The 26,739-nt window shown below is 38.4% G+C and overlaps 1 protein-coding gene across 17 annotated transcripts in view; it reads right to left on the reverse strand.

Moving 5' to 3' along the window:
• Positions 1–5,073: 5,073 nt before the first annotated feature.
• ZNF385B (zinc finger protein 385B) overlaps positions 5,074–26,739 on the reverse strand; it is a 400,466-nt gene continuing 378,800 nt past the window's right edge. For 16 of the 17 annotated variants that reach the window (XM_059394257.1, XM_059394260.1, XM_059394259.1 and 13 more), the window contains 4 exons: positions 9,693–9,938; positions 8,658–8,836; positions 7,989–8,090; positions 5,074–6,542 (listed from right to left, as the gene is read on the reverse strand). In XM_059394257.1, coding sequence (XP_059250240.1) covers positions 6,324–6,542; positions 7,989–8,090; positions 8,658–8,836; positions 9,693–9,938 — 746 coding nt within the window. In that variant the 3' untranslated portion in view covers positions 5,074–6,323. The remainder of the gene's footprint in view (positions 6,543–7,988; positions 8,091–8,657; positions 8,837–9,692; positions 9,939–26,739) is intronic. The other variant, XM_059394258.1, reaches the window with a different exon arrangement.

The following is a 26,739-nucleotide window of genomic DNA, read 5'->3' on the forward strand; positions in this document are numbered from 1 at the left end:
CGAAGGCAGAGGCTTAACCCACTGAGCCACCCAGGTACCCCATCCGTGTCATCATTTAAATGGTTGTGCTATTTCCTACCACATATGGGTTCCATAATTTATTTACTCATTCCCTATGGACGAATATTCTTTTATTATTTTGAAACATATTAGTGTATAAATCCTTTTACATTTACAGGAATAGTATCTTAGGATAAAGTCTTGAACATAGCATTCCTGGGCCAAATGTTATATGTAATTGACATGATGGCACATTGACCAACCATCCTTCCACAAAAAAATTGAAGCAATTTTTTTTTACTACCAACAATGTCTGAATGTGTCCATTTTCCCACTCTCACTGATACAAGGTCTAGAAATTTTATATATATTTAGTCAACATTCTAGATTTTTAAAATGTTGATTTCATTTGTAGTAAGTGATAACAAACACCTTTTCACATTTATTAAGCATTTGTATACTTTTTTTTTTTTTCTGAATTGTCTTTTTGGCCGATTTTCATATTGGATTTTTTGGTCTTTTTTTTCTGGAAGAGTTCCCTCATCCCATTTTATGAGTTCTCTGTTTAATAAGGATACATATTTCATGTGGATTATAAATATTTTTCTTAGTTTTTCTTCTATGTTTAATCCCTTTAATAGTGATTTTTAGTTCTTCACATCAGAAAGATTTTTTTTTAAATTTTTTAGAATGGTAGTAGTAATTTTTTGCAACATAAGGAAGTTTTTTATTTTTTACAACTTGAAACTCTATTTTTCTTATATGAAATATAAGACATAAGTTTCACCCATATTTGTGATATGCAAACACTTTGCATTTACTTTGATTCTGTTATTTTGGTATTACTTTTATTTGAATTATATCCTTATGAGTAGGAACATAAGCTTACAACTAATGAATTTACTGTTTCTTTCCCATTACAGATGTATTTTTCTGAGTCTAGATTAATGCAAAAGACTCAAAATTGGCTAATTTGAGAGAATTTACTTAAAATTTAAAAATGAAAAATGAAAAAAATTTCATTTGTCTACAGATGGAAATTTGCATAGTAAGCTATGATTTGTGGTGACATTTTACATGTTTTGTTTTATTCCCTTCTCAGAACACCCTGTGAGTTGGGGACCATGGTATCTGTTTTACATGTGTGAGAAACTAGGGCTCTGGGAAAATGACTGAAATCATTTTCAGACATAAAAACCATAGAACTAAGAAACAGATGATAGGACTTGAATTCATGTCTCTTGAATGTAAATTGTGTATTGTTCTTTTTTTAAAGATTTTTAAAAAATTTATTAGACAGAGAGAGAGTGTGCAAGCAGGCAGAAGAGAGAGGAGATGTCCTGCTGAACAGAGAGCCTGCCATGGAGCTCAATCCCAGGACGCTGGGATCATGACCTGAGCTGAAGGCAGCTGCTTAACCAACTGAGCCACCCAGGCACTCCAAATGGTGTATTGTTCTTATTTAATTATCTTCCATCCTAATTTTACTTTTTCACTCTAATGAAAAGGAGGTATTTAAGGACTAGCTTGTCTAATCATCTGTAGATAAGTGACTACTTAAAATGAATATGGCATTAAGATATTGTTACTTTATCCACAAAAGGGTCTGACAACCAGAGGCTGATATAGCTTGAGCACTTAGTGAGTAGAAGGATACATTGTATTTTCACCCTTGCTTTAGAAATTTTGGCCAAAGAAATCAGGGCAATTCCCTACAGTCATACCCCATTGCTGCTGAGAGCCGGCATCAGGTCCCTGATGAATTCCTCCATGGAGCTAATTACTTGGAGAAAGGAAGGAGGCAGAGATGAGCATCCCCGGTAGAATTTGCTCTTACACTACCCAGCTCTGCTTCAGCCCACCAAGGTATCAAAACTGGTATTTTCCCAAAGAGGCCATGTCAACTCAGGGTAACTGAGGGCCATCATATTAACAAAATCAGGATCTGGTGGAAGGAACACTGAGGAAAGGCCAGAATCCACCCACCAAGCCTACAGAGGTGAAATGAAGTCCTTCTGCCTGTTACTAGAAGATGCTCATCCTTATTGAGGGTGTACGTCTTGATGCTGACTTTCTCTGTCAAAGGGTTCCTGGTCACCTCTCCTCTCCTGCCATCATCCTTCTCTCTAATCACACCCCAGGCAGTGGGGGCCCATTCTCAAAACATCCCTAAACTCAACGTCCTCAGTGAGTCACTTTCTATTCCTGAGCGAGTGTTAGCACAACAGGATGTCCCCCTGATGCTCTATCAGCTCTGTCTCCTTAGCTGTTTTTTCCAGCGAGAATTTCCATGGTTCCCTTTTGCAGCTATATTCACTGTAGTGTAGTTCTCCTGAAAGCACTTTCTGAGAGAAAAATTCTACAGAAACATAACCATTTCTGCTCCAGAATATAGGAATTCTCTTAGGGCAGAGATGGAGCAAACCAGGGGTAGTATGTTTGGTGTATAACACAAATGAAAACTCAGTTTTTTGCTTTTACAATAGTTCATTTTTTAAAAAAGATTTTATTTGTTTATTTGAGATACAGTGAAAGAGAACACGAGAGGAGAGAAGGTCAGAGGGAGAAGAGAGAGAAGCTCCCTGCGGAGCCAGGAGCCCGATGCGGGACTTGACTCCAGGACTCCGGGATCATGACCTGAGCTGAAGGCAGTCCCTTAACCAACTGAGCCACCCAGGTGCCTACAATAGTTTAGTTTTAAGCAGTTTTCAGTGTGGCTGTCAGTAAGGGACACCTGTAACTACATTTTTCCCATGCCTGGTCCTATCCAATGTCAATATATCATTGACTTTTATTTACCACAAGTTTCCTCCTCTGACTATTTGTGAGTGCTTCTAACAATGTGCCTTTAAAATCTCGTTATTTAGTTGTGAATACCCAAGAGGCCACTTCTTTCCTGTAGAATTATGGTACTTGAGATGAAGAGGAATGCTCCTGAGACAAGGGTTACCTGATGTAGCAAGTAAAAATACAGGCTTAAATGTGAATTTCAGATAAACAACAAATATTTAGTCTAAGTACATCCCAAATACTGCATACTTATTTCTGGGACATACTTATACCATGTGAAATATCTTACTGAAATTATTAAAATATTCTATTAAAAAATTATTAAATTATTCTAAATTCTACAATTATTCTATTAAAAAATTATTCACTGTTGACCGGAAATTCAAATTTGTTTAGGTGTTTTATATCTTATCTGGCAATCCTATCTCAGATCTATTTTCATACTCTACAGAGACCAGAGCTGGACCGTGTCAGAGTAAACAGCATATTTTTACCTTTCCCAATAAGTGGAGAAGTAGAGCGGTAGCCTTTCCTCACTAAAAATGGCACACGAAGAGCTATTAGTTCAAATACACACATCTACTTAGGACTGACCCACCGTGCTACCTCAGAATGAGGGTGCACAAGCTTTATCTGTTTGATAGTGTTGTATACATCATTATTTGAAGCTACCCATGGCTACTTTTGGAGGCATGCATTTTAACTAATTGCTATTCATTTGTACTTCTTCTCTGAGGTGATTTTTCAAAATCTTAAACTATAAATCTAATCAGCAGATTTCTGGGTCTGTTTAAATCCTGACATTTAAAAATTTTTGAGGATGGCAGTGACCATTAATGAGACAGAGGATATACAAGAGAAATGAAATATAATCACCGTTGGAGTTCATAATAATAATAAAAAAAACTTCTCCAAAGTATTACATGGAAACACATTTCTTTTGGAGTGTGGTATTTCTAAGCCATGTCCAAAGGTTCAACCAAGGTTTAGTGTTACTAGTATAGAGTTGGAATGACTCATATTAAAACAAGCAAACAAATTCTGAATATCAAACTGGAATTTTAATAGACTCTAACCCTTACCTGATTATATACCTAGAATATTAAGATCAACAATTTTCAAATAGTTGGATAACCTCTTTGATAATGGAAGCCTATTGCCAGGGAGCACAGCTGCACTGCCATCCACTGGCCTTAACTTCTTAGAAATGAGGTTTTAGGTCCCCTCCTACATTCTTTTCATTTAAAGAATTAGCATGGTGTGGGGTTATGGTGGGAAAAGGGGCTCTGTCATAGCTTTGTTACCACTCCTCTCCAAGTTCTGTAACAGAGTGGTAGATTAAAGATGGCCACAAATTCTTTCCTCTTTTTTACATTGAAAAGGGAGTACTTTTCCTTCCCCTCCAATCTGGATTGCCCTTCGTAACTTGCTGATCAGTAGAACGCAGTGTAAGTGACATGCTGGGACAATTTTATAAGAAGTTTTTTTTTTTTTTACTTCCACCCAATCCTCTTGAAATGCTCTCTCTCTGGGAGCCCTGAGTTACTGTGTCATTGCATAAGACCATGTAGCTGGGCAGGCCATGTGTAGAGTTCAGCCTTCCAGCTATCATCTCCATCCAGGCACACATGTGAGTGAAGCCATCTTGGGCCTCCACTCCCCAAGTATTGCCAAGGGACTTCGTGTTGATGCCTCCTCCAATAGAAGAGCCCAGCCAAGCCTGGTTGGAATTCTTGACCCCTGAAATCATGATAGAATAAGATGGTAGTTATTTTAAGCCATTAAGTTTTGAAGGAGTTCATTAAGTAGAGAACCAGAACAAATAGTGATGTATTGATCTTTACACTTAAAAAGAGAATGAAGTGGAAGAAAAAAGGGGTGGGCTGACTAGAGAAGGTGACGGGGGAGAATTGGGATAGAAGATCATTAATGCCTCAGACACAAAAGAAAGATGGGCTAGGGATTTAGAAGACTTACAGCAAATTAAAAAAAAAAAAATCAAGAGTCACAAATTTTTATCAGGTTACTACTGTGACTTAGGGCTACACTCACAACGTGAGTTCTTAAGGATTCAGAGGGAAAAGAGCAGTAAAGTCTTGCCTCACGCAGATGCTGTGAACAGTAATGAATAAACATGACAAATGAAAATGCCTCAAATAAGAGCTAAAAATGCTAAATATGTAAGGAGCAATCTCTTCACCTACTGAAAATCGTTCATCAGATGATTTCAAATTGAAGGTGTCTCAGGAGAAAATAACTTTGAAAACACAAACAGAGTTTTGCTTTTTGTACTTTTATTGAAAAGGTACATTTAAAAAAATACACAGACGTTTTACCATTTACAGATTGCAGATATAGATGCTCTAAAAGAGTTCACTCTGTTTTGTTTTATGATATCTCTTGCCCCTGATACCACAAACATTCCAGTCTTGTTGATACCAGTTTAGAAAGGGGGGCACGGGAGCATGACCTGCAACATATTCGGTGAACAGAAAGACAAATTGTTCAGTTATAAATTTTTTTAATCTTCTGTACATTATTGCATTAGGGAGCCACAAAATTATGTAGCATCATTACAAATGAAAACAGGTTAAAAATGAAGAAGATAATAATGTAGAAATACATGGATTCATTGTCTCCTTGCAGAATACGCACAAGAGGTGCAAAAATGTGCAGCCGAGGGAGCTCTTTTTTTCTGGTTGTATACATTTGCTCAGCAACTCAAACTAGTGAGGAAGCTACAAAATAAGTTAAACAAAAGTAGCAAACAGGTAGTAATTATAGCTATGTTATATGGCTTTCTAGTTCTTTTAAATATCACCAAATAAAACCTGAAGTAAAGAAAATACATTACTTTATCATTTGTTCTCTTAAAGAGAAAATTGAAAGCTACTTTGCTTCCTAACATTGACACAGCAACTAAAAATGTTGAATTCAGACAGGAGATACAGAACTAGTACTACACAGGATACAACAGTACTTGGGTCTAAAACAGTACACAATCCCTGTCGACAATAGTACACCAGAAAAGAAAACGTTGTGATCCGTTGGTAAGATGGTATCCACAAGTGAGCACTTGTGGTCATCTAGTTTTGTTCCACACTAGAATGTGTCCCGTTGGATTCCAGAGTTATTTACAGACGTGTGAGGAAGACCCTAGTTTTCAAGTCTGTCAGGAAAATATTCCTTATCGTTTCTAAGCCAGATCACACCCATGGAAAAGGAGTCGGCGAATGGCATATAGATACATTGCTTTGTTTTCTGACCGATACATTTGCAAGAAACCAATTATCTCAGAGACACAGATCGAGTGGGGGAGGGGCGGGGGTAAAGCCTGGGCTGCTCGGGTCCCTAACGGTGGGAGCGGTCCCTAAAAGCACTCTTGAGTCTAGTGAGCTGCTAGTCTTTGGAGTCGGGGCTGGGGTGGTGCGCCGCCTTCGGTGGCCGGGGCAGGTGGGGGGCCGCAACACGGAAGGCGCCCGCCACCGCACCCCGCGGGACCTTGCTCCGGCGGCGGCCCGGGGCGCCGGCCGTCAGTAGGGCGCGAAGAGGATGGAGGCGGGCGTGGCGCGGATGGGCCCGTGGCCGGGCCGCAGCAGCGCGGGGGGGATGGCTGGCGCCTGGAAGAGCGACGTCGACGGCCGGGGCGGCAGCGACAGCGCCGACGACACCGCCGCCGCCGCCGCCAGCGGCGAGGACAGGAAGGCCGGGGCCAAAGGCTTCATCATGTCTTTCTGGAATGCGAGTTTTGCCTGACGGAGGGAGAGAACCGGGGCGGGGTGGGGAGAGGGTTTTGAGTAAGCACCGCGGACGGCTCTTCGCGACCCGCGCGCTCAGAAGTCAGCTTTTAAAAGATCGCGCCTCTCCGAAGTCAAGAAATTATTTTCACTGAGCTGGTTCTCAGAGGCTCGTGGCATACCTTTGCTTTAATTTGTTTCCGTTTCAACTCTTTTTCTGGGGGTCTTTACCCCTGGGGACTAGGACGCGGCAGGGGGTAGGGGCGGAGCCTCTCTGAGTAGATACTAAAGCTATTTTGTGCCGCTTCTGCTCACAAAGAAAAAGCAAACGTACCGGAGGGTTTCCTGCTTAGATTATGGAGCTCAATTTACAATTCTGACTACTCCTAACCCACAGTGCAGCGAAGGGAGAGGTTTTCTGGGCGGGGGGCGGGGGATGCCTGACTTCCACCTTCTCTCTGAAGAGCTGCGCTGGGTTAGGTAACTGGGGTTCGGGACGTTAGGACCCTGGTAAGCGACATGAAAACAAAGTCAGTGCGCTCCTCTCTGGCCACTTAAAGACTATTCCCTGAAAAACTGCAGCTAACTCAAGTTTCTGTCGTTGGGAATGATCCTAAGTGTGCTAGAAGTGTTCTCCTTTTAAAGGAATCCCAAGGTGGAATCTTCCTGTGAAGTAAGAAATCAATCCCTAATTTCTCTCTTTTGCAATCAGGAGACGCTTTGCACACTGGATTTGTTTAATGCTTGCAGCATCAGATGGAGGCTTTGCAGAAGCTGGGAGCATCGCCTCCAGCTGGCCAATCTCACTTCAACCTCAAATGGAATGCCAGACTGGGCTAAGTCCCAGGGGGATTATGAAATCCATCCATCTAGGTATTTACATGACATCTATTGCTGGCGCCCCTGGGTATTTTTGCAAAGAAACTGAAAACAGCACAAACTGAGAGCAGGTAGGACAGGCTGAATACCAACATGCCTGCTAGACAGGTTAAGAGACAGTAATACAAACACCCACTTTACTTCCCAGAAAAGGGGGGTGAAAGGGGAGTGGAGGAGGAGGAGAGGGAGCGTCTCTAGAAGGGAGGGTATTAAATGGATGGAGTTTTGTTTTAGGAAGGCAAGCCCTCTTCCCAGGTTCAACATATTCCAGGATTCCTCAGGATTACTTGTCTTTGTTCCTGAGCCTTTATTTTTCTTTATATGTTAAAGAAGGTAGTCTTTTGAAAAGGTCCTGGTAAAGAATGAGGTATTAACTCTTAAAGAGGTTCAGTTTCTCTTCTCTAAAGCAGCTTGCTTCAAGGTGACCTATAGCAGGGACTACTAAGCCTTCCTTCTAAGCTTCAGTCTGAGAGGGCTATTGAAATTCAAAACCTTTCAGGGCCAGTTAGTCCCCAGGCTCTCCTAACCCACAGTCCTTAAGGGGGACCCAACAAAACAGGTGAGCAGGTGAGGTGAACTTACTGCTAAAATGCTTGGGCTCCGCTGGAGTTTGTTGTAAGGGCTGTATTTCGGCTTCAGTGGTTTCCCTGCAACTCGATCCTTATGCCTTCGGCTAGAAATGTGCTGAAAAAGGTTGGATGCATTAGCTGAATCTAGATGTGAGCTTTACTTTATTCCATGTAAAATGTATTTCCTAAATAGAGGTAGTGGGTTGCTCCATTCCCAGTTCTGGGTCCGCAGGTCCAAGGCGGTGATGGTATGACCACCTTGCTCTCAGCATTCAGACCTGCTCCCCACTCAGTTGTAATGCTTCTCTTCCTCTCCTTTCTCTGGAGTACTTACCCTGTTTGGCTCATTTTTACCATCGTGACTGATGAGTCTGTCTCCCCAACCAGATTTTGGTCTTTGAAAGACGGGCTGAACATCTTGTCTTCCAGAAGTTCCTGCTCCACTGACTACAAACTCCAGGTTGAATGCTGTGCTCACCTAGCCCAGATCTGACGTTTAATAAAGATGCACAAGTATTTGGTACTAACTTTTTCTTCCATAGCACCTGCACATCATATATTGTATACATCGTAGAAAGATTAGTAAATTTATCTGTGAGCATAGTGGGAACCATTATATAGATTAGTTACACACGCCAGTGGTGACCCAAACAACAGTGAATATTAATTCAAGATACATTACCTGCTTGAGTTGAATTTCTGAATTAACATGAACATCACAGATCTCACAATGAAATGTCTTGTTCTGAAGTCCTGAGCCCTTACTGCCATTCTGCATCTTTAACCTTGATCCAGGTCTAGGATAGGACTTAATTGGACCAGCCCCGTTACGAGCTTCAACCATGGTCTTGTGTTTAGAACCTAAGGCAGCAAGAGACATATAATAAGTAAATAGCTATTTAAGAACCGAATAGAATATATGTATAGCTTTGTGTTTTCTTATCCTTGAGAAGTTTATCTTCAGGCTGAATTTCTCATTGCTTTAAAAAAATCATTTTACTGCTGATTATAAACACTTTTTATTTATTATAAACAATCAGGCTGATTATTCAACACATTTTTGTGTAAAAAGGGGGAAACATGAGTATATTATGAAAAAATATGTAAAATATAAAGAAGCATAAAAAAAATAAAGATTACCCTGTATTTTCACCACTCAGAGATAACCATGGTTATCATTTTATTTTTTTCAGGTTTTATTTTGTCTATATACTAAAAATATACATATTTTCAAAACTGGGATCATACTAGTTATATACGCTGAAAATTTCACAGCAAATCATATACTTTTTAAAATAATTACACTTTAATAACTGAGTAATATATTCTCTCTGTTGGATTACACTGTATTCAACATTACCCTACTGAGGGACTTTTAAATTGTTTCCCTTTTCTTCTAAGTGTGATGCAGTGAATTTTGTGCATGGATATTTGTCTTCATCTCTGTCACTTCATCGTAATGAGTTTTGGGAAATATTAGATGCTTTTGAGAAAATCAAGAACAGAGTAAGTTTTATCTCCAATTTGCTTTAAACTTTTGCCTTGCTGCTTCCAAAATTATTGTATCATACTTTTCTTAAAATCACTCCTTTGAATCAAAAAAGCAGAGAAGACAATGAACAAACCTAATGTTTGAACAACAAAAGATATGGTATTCTGCTGGGAAAAGTTGGGTTTTGTTATAAACACTATTTAAATTCAAGTGATAGCTGCTAACCTGTGTTGTGTGCCTCTAGCTGTGACAGGGAGTTCACAGCCACTTTGCATAGTGAACAATACAGTAGTTTTTTGGCTTTTTCTTCTTCTGATTCAGAAACAGTACCAGGAGCTCCATTTGTGCTCTTCGAGGGAGAAGTGGCTGCTCCAGGTGGCAAGGGTGCTGTGCCAGATTTGAGGAGATAGGAGCCCCCTTCAGAGCCTGATGGCTGACTGCAACTGTTGACTTTTAGCTTCCCTTTGTCTTCTAAGAGAGATGCAGAGAGATTATATTGAAGCTTCATATATGGTATCAACACGTGGAAAACTGACATAGAGGAATTAACGATAGAAAATGGATTTCCGCATATAGTTTTAATCTCCAGCACAGATTTTAGTTCATTGAACTTGATTGAAAAAGAACTCCATGCCATCAGTTTCCAATATCACCTCACCCCAAGATTATGATGACTTATGAAAAATGACTTTTTGTCCTCCCACTGGTAGCAGGTAATTTTCTGAGATCCTTGAGTTGTAAATTATGCTCCAGGGAAGTTTTTAATGTAGAGGAAAACTAACTTCTTTCCAATACGAGTACATGATATGTTGGTAATGTGAAATAAGTCATTCATCAATGGTAGTTTCATTTGACTATTCATGCTTTCATTATGATATGAATATAAAGTTAAAATTCAATTTTTATACTAAGTTAGCATTTTAACTTTGGGGTTTGGGGATAGAGGTGAAGGAAGAAACATGGTTAATTTTGGTAATGGTTAGTTAAGCTTTTGCTGCTCTTTGAATGGCAAAGCAATGTATTTGAAATAAAAGACGCAAAGACTTCATTCATTATATTTATGCCCGCCAGTCTAAATTCTAAGGTGTTTTTTAATTTTGTTTTGTTTTTTGATAAACTCTACCCCCAACATGGGTCTCAAACTCACAACCCTGAGATCAAGAATCATATGCTCTACCAGTTGAACCAGCCAGGCACCCCTAAAATTTTAAGTTTTAAGTAATGACATTAATCATAAGCACAATATGAGGATTAGCCAAATAATTTATAGACATCTTGGCATTTTGATCATGTAGCTCCTAAATGCTTCTAATTCTCAAGGCCCATGTTGCAAGCTATAAGAAGGCTCAGAGTGACTTTAACAGAATTTTACTCTTTAGGGTCCATTTGCTATTCAAGACAGGTTCTGTTCAGTGGTCCTTTGGGAAAGAAACTGGAACTTCTTAGGCAACAGCCCAATCCATCACACATTTAAGTTGAGTAGAGCTGGTGCTCTCAGAAAATGTCTATTGATGTGTTGATAAACTCTTATTAAGAGGGGAAGGAAATTAAAACTGAAAACGTATTTGTTAATTGTCCTAGCTAATTTAGATCTGTATACCATGGGCCTGGATCACCAAGACGGAAAGAGTAGGGGAACAGCAACACAATAGTGTGTGTCTTTTCTGCAGATGGGGCAAAGCCAAAGGCTTGATATGCATCAAAAATAATGGGAGATCATATTTCTACCAGTTTGATTTCAGGATCAACAGTTGATTTCCATTCCTTTTCCTGCACTGGATACATCCAGGTCAAGACTAGCAGGGATTCTATAGATGAATTCCAGATCTGGATGGGTTTGGAATAAGTAAATGCTTAGGTTCCTTTTTTATCCCTGGGTCTCACAATGTACATTCCTTTTTCAGCAAGTTTATTAAAACTTCAGGATGCCATGAAGTATGATGGTAAAGATCTTAGACTTTTACTAAACTGACCTTCGTAGTATGAGAGAAGGAAATAAAATCAGTCTTCCTAAATGGTAACAGTAAGTAAATTAGATTGAAGATTGTTTAAGGCTTGGAACTCTCTCATCTCTAAGGATCCTTCACAGTGATTTTACAGTATTACAGAACTCACAGAGCAGTGAAATAATTCAGTAATCTTAACATTTGCCCCTATGGAATTACTTAGTTTTTTGTGATGGAACTCAAGTTATTGCATAGCAAAATCTTTGCTTCAGGCATTTCATAAGATGTTTCAAATAAATTTCACCTAAAGAATCTGACCTGTTTTAGTCATTTACTCATTCTCTCTCTTGTTCGTATTTAATTTATTGTCTCTTATATTGATCTCCCTCATATCCTCTAATATTTATATAGAATGTTAACAATTTACAAAGTGCAATCACTTACATTATCTTATTATCTCTCAAAACAAACTTGTGAAATAGGTAAGATTGAAAATAATTATTCCCATCTTAAAGATAAGAAAACTCAGGCTCCTCAAAATTGAATAATGTCCTGTAGATTAGTAGGTGGCATAAATGAGCATGATGTTTTCTCTAACTGTTCATCTTCCTGTACAAAGGGTGGACTTCATATGGCATTAACATTATAAAAGGCATAGAGTAGTCACTGCAGATGTGGTAAAGCTGTTGTTTTCTTTAGTTTTAAAGCATATTTGCCTTAAATGAAAATATCTAGCCTATTCAATAATCATCTGATTCAGAGAAGATGGACAGAATTATCTTTTTCTCTCTATTCTTATTTAAGAAAAATTAAACATTTCCTTTCCATATCTTTTTTTCAAAAGAGGTCATTTATTCATTAACAAATGCATGTTAACAAGATGCTAGATGCTGACAATGTGCTAGACACGGAAGAGAATAGTGACTAAAGTGGGTATAGACTAAGAAAATAGAAGTATAGCACGGAAAATGAGACAGTCATTCAGAGATCTCTAATTTATGACAGAAACTGGTAAGAGGCATGGGAGCATGGAGGAGGAAATAATTAATTCTGGTTAGGTAAAAAGAGACATTCTTCATAAATGAAGTTATATTTTGGCCAGGTTTTGAAGGTCAGCTTTAGAGAAGCATAGGAGGAGGTGACGAGTAGAAAGTGAACGGTTGGAGGTGGAAACACGAGGAAATGCTTAGGTGTTAGAAAGGGTGAGGGTTGCTTATTGAATACCTGCTAGCTCAGCATAGGTGATGGCAACAGGTATAATGAGAGATATTATTATAAAGGTGAGTTGAATCAGAAGGTGGACAATATCTTAAAACTCTTAAGATGGATAACAAGGGAAGCATTTTCCTTTAAAAATATTAAGTGATATGGTATGTTTACATAAATTATGTTTTACTTTTTATCCTCTAGATAGGCCAGAGTCATAATCTCTGTGAATACAGGGCTAAATTTTGACCTTGAAGATGTGTAAATGGTTCCATCATATTCAGGGAATTCTGCCATTGGATTGATACCAGGTAGTCAGTAAAGCAGATTCTAAAATCACCAATGCAATAATGTATTTGAACTTTGGAATTCTTTCCAGATGTATAAATTTATAAGCTTCAAAGCCAAATTTTTTTAATTTCTCTTTTAATTGTTTTATATTGTTATCAAAATCCATCCTGTTATTTTTGTTTCTTTTGGCATTTTTTAAAAGCCTCCTTATTTTGTGTATTTGAAAGTTTAATGAATGTACTGTTTACTTCTGTTTCTTTTAATAAAGATACATGTCATCTGGAACTTCTGGTTCATGTGAATTCCATTTTCAAGTACCCCACCTAGTGTTAATTAGCAGGTCTTCTGACAGCCTTCATTATTTTCTGATTACTCAAATGCCTTCAGGTTTTATCCTACAAGACTTTGAAGCAAAATTTGCTTAGCTATATCAGAATTGCCCTTTAAAATTTATACATATGCATACATTTGTTGAACAGAAGATATAAGACCTGTAGGAAATACAGGATGCAAGATACTGATACACAAGATATAAAGCTGTAGATGTTTCCACCTTTCTAGAGGGCTCCCCTGAACCTCCAATCATGTTTACTCCACTGATATTTACTTATATGGGTGTACTATAAACAAATATCTGTAATTTATGCCTCCAAGCGAATTTAATTCTTCAAAGTATCTGTCCTGGAAGGTTCCACGTTGATTTACTTATTTTCCAAAGTTCTAAGCATTTTGAAAACCTCCCATTTTAGAACTGTTTTCATATCTAATCAATAAACCAAAATCAAAACTTATTTGTCACAGCTATTTTTTTACTCCAAAACTTTACCCCGTTTAACCCACCTGTTCATCAAACTTAGCACTCTATTCCTCAGACACAGCTTCAGAGGACTAATGAGCTAACACAGAAGATGAAGAGAACATGCCAGGGGTTCTGGAAGCAGCTTTCAGAAACTAATCCTGTGGGTAACTAGAAGACTGATGTCCATCTGTATGTCTTAATTTAAAAAACAATCAAAGAAATACTATAACTACATTGTAGATCTTATAGTTTGAAGTAGAACTTTGGAAGCTATAACCAGTTTTTATGATTCCACTTACAAAGTTTACTCTTCAGTTTAATGTTACTAAGCTTTTTCTAACTGGGTTTCAATGGTTTAATAACAGATACATATGTTATATAAAAAATTTGTGTTCAGTGTAGAAAATAAAGTTAGACAAACATTTTTAAAAAAATCACCCATGATTCCATCGCCTAAAATAACTTTTTTCTGTAAAGCACCAGATGGTAAAAATATATTAAACTTTGTAGGTCATACTGTTTCTGTTGCAACTATTAAGCTTTGCCATTATAGCAGGAAAGCAGCAACCAACATGGCTGTGATCTAATAAAACTTTATTTACAGAAATAGGCAGGAGGCTGCCTATTTATGTTTAGCCCACAGGTAGTACTTTGCCAACGTTTGACCTAGATTATTATAATGATAACTTACTTCACACTATTTAAACAATAATATATGTGAATAGACAGAAAAGGTGAATAGATATATATGAATAGATGGAAACATGAGGACACTAATATTTTTCAATTAGCAATAAATCAATATCTTTTCAGGTCAGTAAATGCAGAGTTGGATCATGATTTATAATAAATGATATTTACTTATATGGGTGTACTATAATTTATTCAACTAATCTTCTTTGATATTTAGGTTATTTCTGGTTTGCACTTTTACCATGTTAAAGATACCAAAAGGCAGTTTGGTTGCCTCAGAATGAAGGACACAAGCCCAAACGGAAAGCAATTGGCATCAAGTATCTCAGCATCTTAGAATAAGTCCCCAGGGAAACCCTCAGACACAAACGTGTAGCATTTCTATGAGGTAGTAGAACTTATCCTGTTACCAACATCCTATCACTCACTTCCTAGATTATCTAAGGATCAGAGGACTCACTGACATCATGAGCTTCTGTCCTGATTGGATGCTCCTCAATCTAGCCAAAGTAGTAAAACCAGAAGTACATGTAAGAAAGGACACTGGCATTTCATTTTTCAGTCTGGCAAGTTCGGATGTTAGTTATCTGCCCCTCATACCAGTAGGGAAAGTAGGGAAAAGGAAGGTTGGGGACAGATGAGCTGGACCAAAAATGGTCAGAAGTTGAGGGACCTATAATCTCACTTTGGCATATCAAGGTTGAATGAGTTTTCTTTGGGTCAATAGGACGTCTTGAAGGGCAGTCAGGCTTAATCCCTGTTACTGATAACTGACAAGAAGGCTGAGCATCAGGACCCTGGCAGCAAGAGGCAGAGGAGTGGACTTCTCTGGTGGCGGGACCTACAGAAGGACTAGAAGAACCACATGAAGACCTTACACATGGTCCTCCCGAGAGAGGAAGCGTCTGGACACCTACCATGCAGAGGGCATCAATGACTGTCATTAAGTACAAAAACATTTGTCCTTTCTTCTTTAGTTCCTACTCCTATCTGTAACAATTGGAAAGGGCAAGCACTAGAAATTATAGGATGGGGAAGAAGGGAAGAGTAGACAATGCCCCTTCCCATGGCACAAGCTGAGACAGGAAGAAGGAAGTGCCCAGTTAGATAAGAGCTTTAGGTTTCAGTAAGACCAGACTTTCTGATATCTGATGTCTTTGACGAATGAAAAAGGGACAGTCAACAGAGGAAACAGGCAATCATGTTTACTCCACTGAATTCATAAATTCAGTAAGCTGGTTTTATAAATAGCATTGTATATAAACATCTCTGTATACTTGCCTAATAATTTCCTCAGGACCTAAACTCTGAAGGGGAATTACTGGCACAAAGGGCACATATGTTTTTGAACTTGTGATGCACATTGCCAAATTGTGCCCCAGAATGGTTACACAATACTCTCAAAGCTCTCTGTCCTAGAGTGTGCCAGCTTCTCTGTATCTTTATCAGCTGAAGTATCCATTGCCTTTGCCAATCTGACAGATGAAATATAATAACTCATTACTAATTTGATTTGCATTTTTATATCGAAAGGGTTGAATATCTTTTCATAGGATTAATGATGATTTGTGTTTCAAAGTGATATTTTTTAAAAAAAATTCTTAATTCTGAAAGGGAGCAAACTTTTGAACTAAATGCATTTTTGACAGTTAAAAAAATTTTACCCATAGTAAGAAGTAAACTTTACCATAATAACAAGCTTTCTTTTACACACAACTAGTACTGTTGTTTGAAGCATGGTTCTTAGAAGCTGAATTCTGAGCCTCAGTACTATTTAGGGAAGTATGCTTTTATGTAAAGCAACAAACTGGCCTAATGATTACTCCAGGAAGTTTTATCTTACAGTGATAGAAATAACAATCATAATCCCAAGTCAATGGCTGATATGAAATGAAAACTCACTATAGACCAAGCACTGCATTAATAACTTCTATTCATTATCTCATATATTTTTCACATAAATTAATGTGGTTGTTACTGTTACTATCTGCACCATTTAATTTCATTTTTTACTGAGGTATAACGTATAAACTGTAAAGTACATAAAGTTTAATGAATTTATACATATGCATACATTTGTTGAACAGAAGATATAAGACCTGTAGGAAATACAGGATGCAAGATACTGATACACAAGATATAAAGCTGTAGATGTTTCCACCTTTCTAGAGGGCTCCCCTGAACCTCCAATCAGCTGATACTCCCTCTCCCTCTAAGATAACCACCATTCTCATCTCCATCAACTTAGATCAGTTTTGCCTATTTTTGAACTTCACAGAAGCCAAGTGTACGGCTTCTTTCACTCAACGTGTCTATGAGATTCATCCATGTTGCTGTACATAGAACTTTGTTTCTAAGAGCTGAAGAGTATTCCATTGTATGACTATGCCACCAGTAATCTATTTGCTATTGATAAGCATTTGGAATGTTTTCAGTTTTGGGCTATTTTGAATAATGCTACCATAAGCCCATTTATATGTGTTTTTGTAGACATAGATACTCATTTTTGTTCAATGTATATACATGGAAGTGGAATTGCTGGGCCATTCGCCATCTATCTCCTATCTGTCTACCATCTATCTCTATCAAGCCTTAGTAGAGTCTAGAGACAGTTTTCCAAAATGGTTGTGATTTATATTACTGCCAGCAATGCATGAGAATTCCAGCGGTTGTATACCCTCCCCAGCACCTGGCATCGGTACTGTCAGTCCTTTTGGTTTTAGCCATTCAAGGGGAAGTGTGGCAGTGTCTCAATGAGGTTTTCATTTGTATATATCTACTGATTGATGGTATTAAACACCTTTGCCTATTTTTATTGGCCAATTATATGCCTTCTTTTGTGAAATGCTTGGTCAAATCTTGTGTTGTTGTTGTTTTTTAGCCTGAGAAAAGTGCTCAGGAAACCAAGGCCACAATTTTAACAGAATTGTTCTTTGTGCTTTCTGAGGTCACTGAAATATACTGCTGGTCACTTCTTTGTATAATTACATTTTCCTTTTTATACTTAATATTTCACTAAAAAGAATTAGCAACAGAGGCATGCAGTGAAAAGACTGCTGGTCAGAGTCTTCCTTGCATTCACAAGCACCTTGTCCAACATCTCATTATTGTTCCAAAAAAACAATGTCCGCATTACTGCTTACCACTTATTAAATCAAGTTAGCTCACTTTCATAAGGAATTCTGAAATCATTCTCCTGTTTTATCTTCCCACTTTCTGAATAATGAGAAATTAATGGGTGTCAGTCACAGTGTGTGCTTCCTTACGAGTTGTGCACTCTTGTGAGAAGTGAAGCTAAAAAGCCTGTGGTGCTCTGTGTCAGACCAAAAAAACAAAAACAAACACAAAAACAAAAAACCCCAAAAAACCCCAAACCCCGGAAACAGTGCAAACCTGTATGCTTGTTGATTGGTGTGCTGTGGAAGACTTCCTCACCATTGGCTTCATTTGTCCCTTCCTTATCTACACATTTGACACAGTAAAAGTGATGGAAACCACCAACTGATGACAGATATTTTTAAAAGTTTAAACTGGAATTGCATTCAGACAGTTAATGGATTTGTGTGGGGGGTGGGGGGGAAGGCAGCAGCACACAATCTGCAATAAAAGATGTACAGATGCTAGAGCATCACTATGTTGGTAGACGCACAAAGAAAGGGGCATTCATTTCTAGTATAACAGGTCTGCACCTGTCTAAAGGAGCAGGAAGACAAGACCAACATTGCAGATAATGATCAGAAAAAACAGTCAGTTCCCCCTTTTTATTTATTAAATGTTTTCCTGAAAGGTATGTGCAAAAAGATCTTGGAAAACTTGGTAATAATTTGAATACACTATTTAAAAGAGTGGGTTTTTTTTTTCAAATTTAAATTTTACTTAATTAACATACAGTGCAATATTGGTTTCTGGAGTAGAAATCACTGATTCATCACTTACAAACAACACCCAGTGCTCATCACAAGTGCCCTCCTGAATCCCCATCACCCATCTAGTTCATCCCCAGCCACCTCCCTGTAGCCACCCTCAGTTTGTTTGCTATTGTTAACCGTCTCTTATGGTTTGTTTCCCTCTTTCCCCATTTTTAAAGAACTTTTTGAAAGCATGGCTCTCTTGGCAATGCAATAACCACATATCCTTATTTTAAAATTTTATAATTTACAGATTAGATTTGCTTAAATTAGAAACATATATAGTGAAAACTTATATAGCTGAAGAACGGGTCAATAAATAAGACAAACAAAGAGGAAAAGAGTGATTCTATAAGGGGAATAAACACAGTCAGTCAGCCTCCCATGGAAAATTTGTCCTTCTTCTTAAGTTGCCTACCAATGTTACCAGCCCCTCATTAGCAAACGTCTGGTATATTGTTTCTTACAGCAATGAGGAAGCTGGATGAGTTTGTCCCTGATGTTACCTTTTCTTCCATTTGCCTCTATTTTCTTTACTTCTCTGAGGAAAAGGTGTATGTTTCCATCTGTCTATCTTTTACACTTTTTCTCTATTTCCTATAGTTCTGGCTACTTTTTTCCTACTGGGTTCTTTCTGTTTACAAAATGCTGAGATTCCCGTGTGCCAAAAGTCATCCGCTGACTTGGTTCATTCCTGGAATCTTCCACCTATCTTCCCTTTGATGCAGAACATGAAGTGGCCATGTGAAGTGGGTCTTCTACTTCCTTTCTTCCTGTTTATCCTTACCCACCTAAAAAAACCAATGGTCTCTCTTCATTCTTCTCTTGTATTGGCCCCAAATTCCTTCTTGAAGTGCTTTTCCCTCTAGATGTCCACAGACACTGGCTGGTTCTCCTTCAACGTCAACCACAGTCCTCTTCATCAGCTCCTATTCTTTTGCTTAGTGTTGGCATTCCTCAAGATGGCGCCCTTACCCTCTTTTGGATGTCATATGATCTAATTCACTCTAATAACTTCTACCACATTGACATAGATTCCTAAATCTGTAGGTGAAATTTCCACCTTCCTCACAGGAAGTTCAAGATTCTTTCCCCCTGAGTCTGTGGGGCATCTATTTTAGATGTTCCATGGGTATTTCAAACTCAACCTGCCTGACACTAAATGAATGATCTCCACCAAGGGGCCATACCAAGTAGTCCCCTTATCAATCAATGACATTACTAGTTATACATCAGAACTGTCAGCAATGACTCTTAAATTCTTCCTTCTCTTACCCTCTATGTTTAACGAATGACCTAAGTTTATTGATACTATCTTCTAAATATTTCTTCTATCAGTCTTATTCACTCTTTATCCAGCACGCATTTCTTTAGCATCTATTATGTGCCACTGCCTTATTTCAGGCCCTCATCCTTTGTGGATTGCCATTAAACTTCTTTCTAGATCTTGCAACTTCTAGTCCCCAAGCTCACTTCCTCCCTCCTTTCCTTGCCTATGTTCTCATAATCCTTTTCATATAATTATATTTTGATCTTGCATTAACTATAATTTTTCCACAGTTACAGTTATTACCAAGATAGAGAGATTCTTCAGTCCTGCAACAATGTCCTAATTCATCTTTGTGCCCAATGTACAGAAAGCAATTAGTGGGCAATTAGTATGTTGAAATAAGGAATGTTCAATTCAATGCAATCCCTTTTAGCCTCACAAGTAAAAATACCAGAAATTCACTGTTAATGGCTAAATCATAAAGTGAAGTAAATATAGAGAGAACAGACATTTCTGTTGTTGATTATGTAAAATACTTGTATCGTTGTTGAAGATACATATAAGCAATCAATATTTAATGTCATTTGAAGTTGAAATAATTCTCTTAAGAATGGGTCTCCTTGACATGTACTAGGGCAGAGTCATAACAACAGGTACATTGTGTCAGGTCCAATATTTTGATTTGATAAAATGAACAAATCTATAGATTTTACTATCTTCTTTATTAGGAATCCTACATAAGCTTACACAGAAACAATAAGTCTGTACCTATGCCAGAAAAATCTAAAGCACCTGTGAAAACAAAAGAGAATCAAAGTATAGCCTATCCTCTTTGCAAGTAAACTGATATCCTGTTCTCATGGCAAGGTTTCATTCATAGCAACACTGTGGGTCTTAAGTTTGTAGCTAACAACCCATTTCAGCAATGTTGTAAGCAGTCATTAACAAATAACGTCTCAATACATTCATCTGAATTATCAACAGTTACATGATTGATATATTTATGCAATAATATTCATTAAGAAATCCCAAGTACTATGATTATGCCATTATTTCATTTTCTCCACCGTTTTAGGTAATAGATGTCCATTACTAAAGGTGATATTTTGCAGGCTTTGTATCTTAGTGATGATACTACTCATAGCCTACTCAGATCCCTAAGGCCCCAGAACACTTGGAGTCTTCTAGCACCATTTAGCTACTTCCAAGTAGATTTCCTCATTTAGATTTGATCTAACTCCAGATGTCCCCAAGCATTACCCAGCATAATGCAGACTGGTTTATCTTACAACACCTACTAAGTTGGTTGACTTGCTTTATTAGTCACAGAACTTCTTTGTTGGAAAGTGTCTGATCTCAATGCCTCACTTGGAGGATAAACAGCCAAACAACCTTTGGAAACAGAAAGCATTCCCTATATGGCTTATGTCATTTTGCAGACGTGGAAAACAAAACAGAGTACTGTCTGTCATATCAATACAAGCCCAGAGACACAAGTAGCCAAGAAAAGACACAGAAACTAAAGTTAGTTTTAAGAATTCTCAGAGCACTCAAATATTATTCACTGGGTCAGCTGTGGCTGGTGGGGCCCTTCCCACCTAAGGCTACATGCCTCCAGCTAAAGCCCGGAAACTCTGCCTCTTCAAACACGGTGGATCACTGTGAAGCTTGCTAATTCCTAATTAACTATGTTTATGACTGATTTTCATATCTTGGCCTTTAGACTAATCCTGGAATCAGGGAAAATTGTCTATAAAATTGACTCTACGTTGAATCAGAATCTATATATTCTTATTTTATTATTTTTTGAAAGATTTTATTTATTTATTTGACAGAGAGAGAGAGCGAGAGCGAGCACAAGCGGGGGAGGGAGGTGGCAAAGGGAGGAAGAAGGAGAAGCAGGCTCCCTGCTAAGCAGAGCCCACCAGATGCGGGGCTCGATCCCAGGACCCTGGGATCATGACCTGAGCCAAATGCAGACGCTTAACTGACTGAGCCACACAGGCACCCCTCTAGATCCTTACTTTAAAAAAACAAAAACAAAAGCTTATTTATTTGATGTAACTTAGGACCCAGGAAAGTCAGGAGACCAATTTTCTAAGTTCAAAATAGTCCCTGTACTGTCTTTTGCCAGACTGAGATCCTGAGTTAGGATATCCCACTCTTTCCTTTTGAAAGCCTGTGTCAGTTGGGGTCTGGCCACTGGGCTGCACCCTGCAGTGATTTTGTGGTCCAATGAAATGACAGTCATTGCCTAGCTCTGCATGACAACTGCCCTGTCGTCCTTCATGCCACTTTGTTGGGGAGCAGAACCTGCCAGTCCCACACTCAGATATAAAACAGTGGCATCTCCAAGTATCTCCCTGTTAAAAGCTGGCAGCCCACACTCTATATCAATGAGCTGGCACGGAGTCTAGTGAACATGTCACTTTTCTAAGGAAGCACAAAAGAGGGCTTGTTTGCTAGAGCTGGAAACTAATGAACAGCTTTCTCCTATTTTGTGTAGTTTTCCAGCCATTTGACTTGTACAATAGAGAAATCATATTTCAACTTCTTCAGGTTGAAAAATTGCCCCCTTTCCGATTTGTCACTGAGAGATGTGAAACAGCTCTTTCTGAGGCAGCTTTATTATGGAAAATAGAATAAGTAACTCCTGTCACTCAAATCAAGTCCCTCAGGGAGTAGGTCCAGTAATGATTCAAAAGCCAGGACTAAGAGTAAAAACTAATTTTCGAGGTAGAATGAGAAGCAAGTTCTTTTCCTTCTAAATGAATGGCCCTTTACAGGGGAAACATTGGTTCGCAAGGTATGAGGAAAAACATGTGAATTCTGCTCCTCCCACCTCTTCCCTCTCTAGATGCAGAATTTAGGGGTTAGCTTGAAGCTCCAGGTAGACTGATTAGACAAGGAAAAGGTCAGCCTGAGAGGTATTGAGGACACAGGGTCTTTTTTCATCTTAAAAAATGTATCTTTATTTAATAGAGAAAAATTCTTTTAAAAAATTACTTTCTTCAAATGAGCTCATTGCCTCAGGCTGCTCCAGGGAGACGACTGTGGGCGGCCACTCTTGAAGGATTATCGGGATACTGTCTGTCCTAAGGAGACAGCTGACTTTCAGGGGCTAGACTGCCCAAGTGTAAGAAAGCTACCAGTCCTTTTAAAAATACACTGCTAAAAGCCAATCATACTTTTACATTTTGAATCTAGCATTTGTGCCCAAATTCAATCTGCTGCTTTGTTATGAAATTGTCAAGGCCAACTTCCTACTTAAGGCCTATCAGTTGCAGGAGAAAGTCTGTTGACCATAGACAGTCTCCTTCTAACATTAAAACTAATGTTAATTCAAGAGACCTGGGCAACCAAAGGGGTTCATCTAGAGGTTCTCATCATCTAGATCCCTTAGGAATACTGTGACATGGGGCCTTTCAGCTACAAAGTTCTTTTCCATCCTGCCCTGAGACATACAATAAACTCCTCAAGTCACTGGAAGAGTCTAGACCACAGGGATCCATGGCACCAGACAGGTTAAGAACCTCTGTGTTTATGCCCATCACTTCATGCTGCCTTCTTTCTGTTCCTAGCCATCATTTCAACGACGTTTTTACCAACACCCTAAATTCCCTTCCTTGTTCCCAAGAGTCCTCTCAGTGCTTCAGGTATTTAAACTAGGCTGTCTCTCACATCTAAGTCCTGTGGCATACTGGTCCTTCTGATGAATTCCTCTTTCCTTTCTGAAACCGGGGCCCCTGTTTGCAAGGCTACCTTCTTTCCCATCAGGCAGAGGGAGTTTAAATCCTCTGCCTAGGACTTCCTCTCCGTGGACAAGCTCAGCGCCCCTCTCTTTGCATTTAGCTTGTCATTATTTGTTCAACATTTGCTCTTCCAGACTGTATGCTCTCAGGAGGGCACAGCCCAAGTCTGCTTGATTCACTATCACATACCTAGTGCCTAGCATAGTGCACTGTATTCCGTGGGGGCTTAATAAATACATGCAAATAAATACATGCATGAACAAACCATTTTCTAACTTTTGATCTAGTGTATTACCTGCATTTTCATGTTGCTTTCATTTACTTTAAGGCTGCATAATACTGTAGTGAGTGTAAGTACTTTATCGAAATAACTTCCCTGATACTGATCGTCTTGTTTCTACTTTTCATTAATAAAAATACTGCTACAGTAGGCATTTTCAAATGTAACATTTTATTTTTTTTACTTTGTATTTAGGATTATTTCATTAGTATAAATTATAGGAACAGGAATTTACAGGTCTAATGGAATGAACATTTTTATGTATTTTAAATTTACTGTGACATTGCTTTCTAAAAGGATTCTCTCAATTTAAAGTGCCATAAGTAACATAAACAGATATCTACTAGTGGTTTTTCAAAATACTCAAAAAACCTTTTTTTTTTTAAAAATATTTTCTTTATTTATTTGAGAGAGAATGAATAAGAGAAAGCCTGAGAGGGGAGAAGGTCAGAGGGAGAAGCGGACTCCCCAAGGAGCTGGGAGCCCGATGGGGGGACTCGATCCTAGAAGTCCGGGATCATGACCTGAGCCGAAGGCTGTCACTCAACCAACTGAGCCATGCAGGCTCCCACCAAAAAAACTTTTATTGGATATTTAATCTTATGGATTAACCAAAGGACTGGATAAAATTTTTGTTGAAAGAATAAAATAAATAATTTTTCCTTAACTCAAAATGTGATACCTTAATTTCCCACTTAGTAAAAATATTTTCTTTAATAGCAGAGAACCAAAAGACAAACTGTTTTAACTTAAATATGACCATTTTGCTAGATTAATGAGTAAAAAAAAATCATAAAACTATGACAGAAGTTCAAATATTTGCCAGCAAAGAATAAAATAATTTCTATTATGACAAGAAAGTCTAATATTTATGTCTTTTCACATTTGAAGGAAAACAAAGCACATATTTTCTAGAGGCTAACTAGTTAATAGCATACAAAAATTATTTTAAAAAATTGTACACTAAGAAAATTTTTTGCAAGAAGCCAGGAATAAAATGTTTGAGCTGACAAGTTTCTCATTTACTGACATAAATGCTGGCAAGGACTTGTCAGGCAGGAGCATGTTTCTTATTCTGATCACACTCTCCCTCTCCTGCTCAGTAGCCAACCCTGGCTCCAGGCGGGGCTGCTTCTCTATAGGTAGCACCCAGATTCCTCCCCCCACAAATGGAGATGGGTTGGGATATCCTTTCTTTCAGTACCGTGTTTATGTATAGTGCAGACTGCCGACCTATGAGGTGGGGTAGCCATCTTACAGAAGACAAAGGAAAAAGAGCTAACCAGTGTCCGCTTGCCCTGTCCACATACTAGAGAAGGTGCTACAGCTTCCCCATGAGATTCTTCTGGATGGTATTAATTTAATATATGCTATCTATGTGACAGCCACATGCAGGATGAAATACCGGGAGCTGTGGAGGCCAGAGAAGATGAGATACATTAACCAGTGGGAGAACGAGTAAAAAGAAAAGACTTTTCCTCCATTTATAGAAATGTGAGGAAGATCAAGAAGGTCCCGCTACAACTTTACATGTCCCACTGGGAGAGTCACGCTCATCAAGTCTTAATGTCTGGAAGGAAAATGCAGTGTAAATAATTACTATGAGATAAAAGAACAAGTACATAAAAAGGAATGGAGAACAGGTCACTGTTGCATGGAGGCAAGGCATGGAATGATCATGGAATCAAAAGGGCAGAGTAGGGACATTTCTTTGAATAATGGTTGTATTTTTTATGGCTAGCATTTATTGAGTATCTCGTATGTGATAGGCACTGAGGTTGCCATTATTGGTTCATTAATCCTGACAATTCCACGAGGTAGGTCTTAGCCGTCCTATCTAACAGGTGGGGAAACAGGTTGGTGAACATGATTTGATTAAGGTTATCTGGTAAGTGAGAAGGGGAACTAATATGTCTGAACTTCAAGCTCATGCTCTTTTTACTATGTTATATGTACAAGGTAGGTAAATGACACTCAAAAATCATACCCTGGTTAGTATGTCCTCATTCAAAGACACTCAAAACTTGATTTCTCAAAAATAAAACCCGTTGTAAAAGATGGTGGGAATAGAAATCACACAACCTTTCTGAGGTGTCAGACGTCTAGAAGTGTCAGTTAGTGAAAAAAATATCAAATAACCTTAAGGAAGCAGTGCAGTTAAAGTTATACATCCTCATCCAAAGGTGGCAGAGCATGGTAGTGAACTGGGGCTGCCTGGCAGAGAATCTGGGCTGGAAGCTACCTTCTCTCTGAGCAACTCTAAGCCACCATTTCCCCTTACCTTCTAGTATCCGTCAGAGGACTATATCATTATGTAAGTTAGCATCTATAGGATATTTAGTATATTAGCCTTGGGCACACAATAATCATTCAGTTACATGTTAATTATTAGTAGTAAGGGTGTTAAGATAATTTTTTGCATCTGATTCTAGTAAGATTGGATCTGTTTTTCTAGAACAGACTGTAATAGGTGCAGCACAAAGAAGGACAGTGATAGCTGCCCAAGAAGGGGGCACCTGTCGCCTTTCATGGATGGCAGCAAGAAGGGCTAACTGCAGAAAAAGGAAAACCCCAAAACTGTAAGAACATCCATAACGGGCATTTTTATTATGCTTTACATTCTGCCAAGTGCTTGCAAAATCTTTTCATTTGATCCACAAAACACCACTATGACGCTGGGAGAGCATTATTCCCAGTTTACATATGAGAAAACAGGCTCAGAGAACATAATGCCTTCTCTGGAGTCATGGCTACTTAAAGAGCAAAGAGTGCCACAGTCTGCAGTTGTGCTGTCCAATTCAGTAGCCATGTGTAGTGCTTAAAATTAAATAAAATTAAATATTCAGTTTCTCAGTAGCACAAACCACGTATCAAGTGCTGAACAGCTACGTGTGGCTCATGGTACTCATGTTAGATAGCACAGATTACAGACCGTTTTCATCACTGCAGAATATTTTACTGAATAGAACTGGCCTATAAAAACGAGGGCATCATACTATTAATGTGTGATATTATGTCCAGTATCCACAACAGTGAGCCTGATTCTCGGAGCAAAAAATCAGAGAAGGGGAAAATATTTTATAAATGTTTCTATGAAAAACACTTTAAGTTTTATACCATAAAGCCA

This window comes from Mustela nigripes, chromosome 3 (genome assembly GCF_022355385.1).
Source record: "Mustela nigripes isolate SB6536 chromosome 3, MUSNIG.SB6536, whole genome shotgun sequence".
Classification (NCBI taxonomy): Eukaryota; Metazoa; Chordata; class Mammalia; order Carnivora; family Mustelidae; genus Mustela; species Mustela nigripes.